Source organism: Rhineura floridana, chromosome 1 (genome assembly GCF_030035675.1).
Source record: "Rhineura floridana isolate rRhiFlo1 chromosome 1, rRhiFlo1.hap2, whole genome shotgun sequence".
NCBI classification, from domain to species: Eukaryota; Metazoa; Chordata; class Lepidosauria; order Squamata; family Rhineuridae; genus Rhineura; species Rhineura floridana.
The window spans coordinates 75,437,119-75,443,585 of NC_084480.1; the positions used below are offsets into that span (position 1 = coordinate 75,437,119).

General features: G+C 39.4%; 1 protein-coding gene across 1 annotated transcript in view; it reads left to right on the top strand.

The window, feature by feature from the left end:
* The window catches only part of KCNN2 (potassium calcium-activated channel subfamily N member 2), a 137,484-nt gene extending 131,283 nt beyond the window's left edge, over positions 1-6,201 (top strand). Inside the window, exons 8-9 of the mRNA XM_061593233.1 lie at positions 3,139-3,208; positions 5,645-6,201. Coding sequence (XP_061449217.1) covers positions 3,139-3,208; positions 5,645-5,932 — 358 coding nt within the window. The 3' untranslated portion in view covers positions 5,933-6,201. The remainder of the gene's footprint in view (positions 1-3,138; positions 3,209-5,644) is intronic.
* The last annotated feature ends 266 nt before the right edge of the window (positions 6,202-6,467 follow it).

A 6,467-nucleotide genomic window follows, 5' to 3' on the forward strand; every position in this document is an offset into this window, starting at 1 on the left:
GTAGAGTATAATGCTATCCTGCATCTGAGTTGTTAATCACTGACCCATAGAGTGCTATGGGGAAAATGTGAACTACAAGCTGCTTAACAGAGCCCATTGTGCTCATATGAAGACCATCCCTTGTGTTGATTTGTTTTAGTCAATTTTACAGTTTCTTTTCTTTTGTTTTGTCTTTTTATTTCAACAATGAAAATAGAGCTCGGAAGTAAGTTGTGTGAGCTGTTCCTTTCAAATTTGCAGAATTTACCACTGTCTGCATGCAACAAATGGATACTTTATTTGTGAATTTCAATAGTCTGGTTGCTACTGTGGAACTGCAATCCAAAGTCATGAATTTCTTCTGTGATAAGTGAAGTTCAGAAGGAAGGAATCAGAGTATCAATATTTCTTAATTTTCAGAGAAAGATCTGGCTAGTATCATTTTTAATCTGACTGTCGCAGCTAAGAAATAAGTTTATAAAATGTTTGCTTCCCCTAAGTCACAACCAAGGCTGATATGCACACCTTGAAGATGCAAATCTCTTTTTATCAACATACATTTGCAAGAGAGATAAATAACCAGCACAAAAATTATACCATTTATGTATCATATCTCTCCAAAAATTCATATGGGGCAGGCAGGCAGGCAGGCAGGCAGGCAGGCAGGCAGGCAAGCTCTACCCAAAGTGTAATTAGCTTTTTGTCTTCCAAGGATAATTGATGGCCTACTTAAAATATGCTTCCAAAGGTTTATATAGACAAATCTACATGTGTAATGATCCTTACATCTAAAGTTGTATACAAACCAACACTCTTGCTTGATTTCATTTCAGTGTTGCCCCTTACAGGTCCAGTTCACGCATAACAGGAAGGCAAACCATGGCTAAGCATGAATGAGTGAGGATGCAGGTACTCAGAGGAAAAATAGCAGCCACTTCATTTCTCCCCAGTCTTGCTGGTGCCACAGTACCTGGAGCTAAGCCATAGTTTGGCTTAGCTTTGCATCCAAACCTGGGCTCATGTTTTGTCCCCCCCTCAGCAAACCATAAATGGTAAGCCAAGAATAAAACTTGGCTACAACTTGTAGTTTCTATGAGCAAGGCAAACAACAACCCCCAGGTTCAGACATAATGCTAAGCCAAACCGTGGCTTAGCTCGGGGTAATGTAACAGGAGCAGGACTGGAGGAGGAGTGAAGCATCCATGCTGTTTCCTCTGATTTTTCCTCTGAGTACCTGCATGTTCACTTGTTCATGCTTAGCCATGGTTTGGCTTAGCATTATCTGAGAACTGGGTCACAGTATCTCTTACTTTCTCTCTTATGTGTTCCTGGACATACATTCTTCCCCCTCCTGAAATGGTGAGTTTGAGTCCCCCTCCTACCTTCCACAATAATGCTGAATTTGTGTGACTGCAGCCATACGTTCATTCATTCACATTCACCCCAATAAATGGAATGCATAGTGCTGGAAGGATGAGCTTTAGGTGGAATCATGAAACAGCTGAGTTCTGGGATTGTGAAAGAACCAGGTTTAGCTTCTGCTGAAATAAATTATTGGGGGGGGAAATCATTAGTTAGTTATCAATGGTGAATGAGTGCATAGGTGCAATGGCACTAATTCAGGATAAACACATTTTAAATAAATAAATGAAGGAACACCAACAATTAAAGAGAGTTGGGATAGTGTGAGACCAATGCCCAATTGCAGGATAGTTTGTTTCTCTTTAATGAGATATAAAACTTCCATGTTTAAAAGCATGGAGCACCAAACAATGACAAATCATGGATGTGTTATGGACTGAATAACGTCCTCATACAATTATCAATGAAAGATTGTGCAACACCCTGCTGGCTTAGACACACAAAGTCCTTCATTACCTTTGTAACCTTATGATGATAGATTGCGCTCATAAAGGAGACAACCCTCCAGCAGCTCCTTACATACAGATAGTGCCCCTGCCTGCAAGGCCTCTACGTTTACTTCAGGTAACAGATCTATCTGTGCAAAGGAAACATATGTAGAACTTCCTTCTCCACTGGAATGAATGGGAAAGCCTGCTATTACTGGAGCTCTGTGTGTGTGCTTTGGTGTATATATGGAATTCTGGAGTGGACTATTTTATTCATTGAAGCACATACATTTTAAAAAAGGAGAAGAAGGAGGGAACCACTTGGATCTATTTTGCCCATTCACAATTTGCATCAAGGCTTATCTCTATCATGGATAGTATTACAGATTTGAAACTTTCTGTTCTCATACAGTTTGAATCCTGAGGGGGTAAATTAGCAGCCTTAGTCAAACGCATTGGGCATCAACCTTAAACAAGCACACATTTTCATATTACAGTGCAAAATAATACAGCTTTTTTTTCCCCCTCTTACCATGCTCGGCTAATCAACATGAATGGAATTACTTAGTCACTAAGGGAAAAATATACCCAGGAGTCTCTTTTATAGTATTCAGATACGATACTTCATAGTGTTCTAGTTTAATCACCTACAGATAAACAGGCCAGCTAAACCAACTAAGAAGGCTATTATGTGTACACATCAAAAACAATTAATGGTATTCCAAGTAAGCAACGTTAAGGAGAGTGAAACTAACATATTAACAATGATGCTGTTTATTTAGCTGCTGGTCAGATAAAAGCTTTTTAAAATTAACAAGGAACTCACTTATCACTGTATTTTCATCAGGTTCAAACACCTCCTAACCAAATCCATTTCAGACTGAAGAGGGCTTATACCTGTATCTAATCATGTAGGCATAAGGAAGAGGCTGAATTATTAAGGCAGTAATAAGGAGAATGAATTGTTGTTTATTACTTCCTATGTCTACTTGCCAGGATACTGGAGCTTTAAGGAATGTTTTGGCTTTCTTTCATACACTATGAATAAATCCTTACCTCCTACTTTGAATTCAGCGTTAATCATGGCAATTAGTAGTCTCGGGGACATCACATTTTCTTGCTCTCTTCTTTGTTTTTTGCGGTGTTAAGGAAGCATGCTTTTTCATTGTACCAGACACATAACCAGTTATGACTGTATACAAAGTATTCAAGACATTGTCCATGCAGTTATCTGTTTAGATGCATGCTGTATTCAAGTTTGATGAGCTGGCAAAAAAAGAGTGATCTGACTTGAATTTTCATCTTTTAGATTAAGAAGTGTTAAAATGGAACAGAGGAAATTGAACGATCAGGCAAACACTTTGGTGGACTTGGCAAAGGTCAGTGCAACACTTAACACTGGACATCAACGTATTTCTTTGCTTTTGTAAACTGACTTTCATCTTCTCTCTGAGTTTTAAGGTAAAAGGCAATTCAGGCTACAGCAAGAACTATAAACATATTTCTTGAATTTTTAGACAAAACGTATCAAGTTTACTTAATGTCTGCGAACTCTACCAGACATTCATTGAATGGCATTGAGGGATGTTCTTGAACATTATAATTGATGTGAGAGTAAACTCTCTGGAACACAGTGCTTTGTATCCTAAGGTAAATGAATGGAAGCAAATTCATGGACGGGACATGTCCTGCAGCAACAGCAGCACATACACCTACCCGCAACCACCTGCAGCCATCCCCAAAGGGCACAATAAGCCACTAGAGAAGATAGAATCACCCTTAATCACCCACATTGTTTGGGAAGTCCCTCCAGAGAAACCCTTAAGTCATGCAGGCAGCTGCAGGATGGAGCAGGAAATTTTGTTTCTGTGAACTTGCTTCTGTTCCCTTATCTTAGGAGCCAACCCAATGTTCACAAATGGTTCAGCTTCTGTGAGGAAAGTGAAAGCTCCCTTTGGCTGTGGGAAACTTCACACATGGGCTTGGAATAGGAGGAGCTGTATGGGCTAGTGAGGAGGAAGAGAACAAGCAAAGAACTGGGATGTAGTTCCAGGAGATAACTGGTGCTAAGAGATGAGAAATTGAGAGAGATGCTGGCTGGCTGAAGGAAAGTAGCAGAATAAGCAGTGTGATAAGAGAGAGAAAACTGAAGGATGGTGATCTAAGGAAAAGAAAGCTAGAAGATGCAGAGAGGGATCAGAGAAGGTGGGGCCATCTATTCTGTACAATTTTCAAGGTACAGATATTTTCTTGAGATGCCAGTCTGACAACAAGGCCCAAGAAGCAGAGACAGTAGTGGCTGGTGCCCGTTGTGACTGGTGTAGTGGAAGACAGAGAAGCCAATAGTAGATAGAGCTTGAGCCAATGATGAGCAGAGTTAGAGCCAATGACAGGAAGAGCCAACTAATTTTACTTTTATTCCTGTTCTCCTCTCTACTGAGTTCTGCAAGCACTGAGATTAGGGAGGAGGAAGCAGACAGCCAGAATCACCCTCTGGCCTGGTTATAAGTAAGAAGGCAGGTGAATTTGGAAAAACCTGACGTTGGTGGGGCGGTGCCCCATTTGCCATAATGGACCAGCCTCCACTGACTGGGGTGGGGGTTCAATTTTGCATTGAGGGTATCAGACAATTGATTAAAAGGTTTTTATTATAACACCATTAGCTAGTTGGAACAGAGGGCAGCAGCCTTATGCCAGGTCCAATTATTTGTCCATCCAGCCCAGTACTGTCTACTCTGACTGGCAGTGACTCTTCCACTGAGCTATGGTCCTTCCCTAGAAGAATGTTTAATTTCAATGGATATCTTACTATCTTTTTTCCCCCTGAGGTAGCCTTTTCCATGTCTCCACTGAGCTGAATGTACCACAGACATAAAACTCTCATTTTGCATTGTGTCTTGGATTTCCCACAATGCATATGAATAGTGGTATGCTGCTTATGCATAACTCAGTTTCACTTTTAGGAAAATGCATTTTTGAGGTGGCAAATCAATAAACATTTGCACACAAAGATACTATCTCAACCCCATTTTTGACTTTATGGGTCTGATTCATTAAGTCTTTGGGTCAGATTGTTGAAGTAAATAGGACTAGATTTTATAAGTGGCTCATGAATGCTGCCTTCCTTGTCCCCATCAAAATTGCCAAAATGAAATAGAACTTATATGCTTGTGTCTCAGAGCCACGTCAAACATCAAAATGTTAAGGTATGCAGGTCTTTTTAACCTGTGCACCTGAAAAGCAATGGCCATTTTCAGCTACATAATGTACATGTTACAATGTACATTTCTCAGGGGCCTGGATATGCAGCATCTGAATACTGGATGTACACACAGTGTAGAAAACACATTTGCCACTACATGATGTGTGCAGAGGCCTTAGAAAGATGCAATTCACTTTATTGCAAATGTTGAGGGAAAATGAAAGCACAGTGGATCTAACAGAATCCATCTGCAGAGAGAGAAGCTTTTCAGCTTCTACTGTAAATAGTATTCACTAAGCTGTCAAGTTTCTGTATCTCTGTACTTCAGAAGGATTTTCCAACCCAAATCACTGTTTGCTTGAAATTTGAAGGTGCTCTACTAAGAAATGCATAGCTTCATCGCAATATACCTGTGTAGTACAGCTTGGAAGCTGAACTACACTTTCTGAAGCTGGCTTGGGTTGATTGTGAAGCTGGTTTACGATGCCACAATTTGTGCTGTTATTTTACTGTCACTCTGCACTGTTCCAGAGATAAATAAAATGAAAGCATTTGAAATGCAACAGAAAAACGTCCCTTGCATAACTCTTCTACCATTTCCTTCTTCTTTCAGACTCAAAATATCATGTATGATATGATTTCTGACTTAAATGAAAGAAGTGAAGACTTCGAGAAGAGGATTGTTACTCTGGAAACAAAATTGGAAACATTAATTGGTAGCATTCAAGCTCTCCCTGGACTGATTAGCCAAACAATCAGCCAACAACAAAGGGATTTCCTTGAAGCTCAGATACAAAACTGTGATAAGCATGTTGCCTACAGTGCAGAACGATCGAGGTCCTTGTCTAGGAGAAGGAGGTCCTCCTCCACAGCACCACCCACTTCATCAGAGAGTAGCTAGAAGAGAATAAGTTAACCACAAAATAAAGACTTTTTGCCATCATATGGTCAATATTTTAGCTTTTATTGTAAAGCCTTATGGTTCTAATCAGTGTTATCTGGGTTCTGATGTCAGAATTCTGGAAACCTGAACACAACGTTTTAGGCCAAAATGAGTGAAAACTCTTTTTTTCCCCCCGTTTCAGATGCACAGTGAATGCACCTATTATTGCTACATAGATTGTTCCTCCTGTAATTTCACTAACTTTTTATTCATGCACTTCCAACAAACTTTACTACTACAATATACAATATAATAAAAGGGTTAATTTCTGCAGATAGTTGCTTGATCACTTTGATGTTAACACTCCTAATTTTTATTTTTTTTATCAAAATGCTGAAACTGCTTCAGTTATTAGAAAACTGAGCTCATTTTGTATTTTCATTCAAATAAGATCTTATTTTACATACTCTCTATGCAGGAAAATGTGTATGACATGTTGAATTTTCAGACTGTATTTAATTTTCTTTGTTTGCAATCCTGTACTAATTTACAT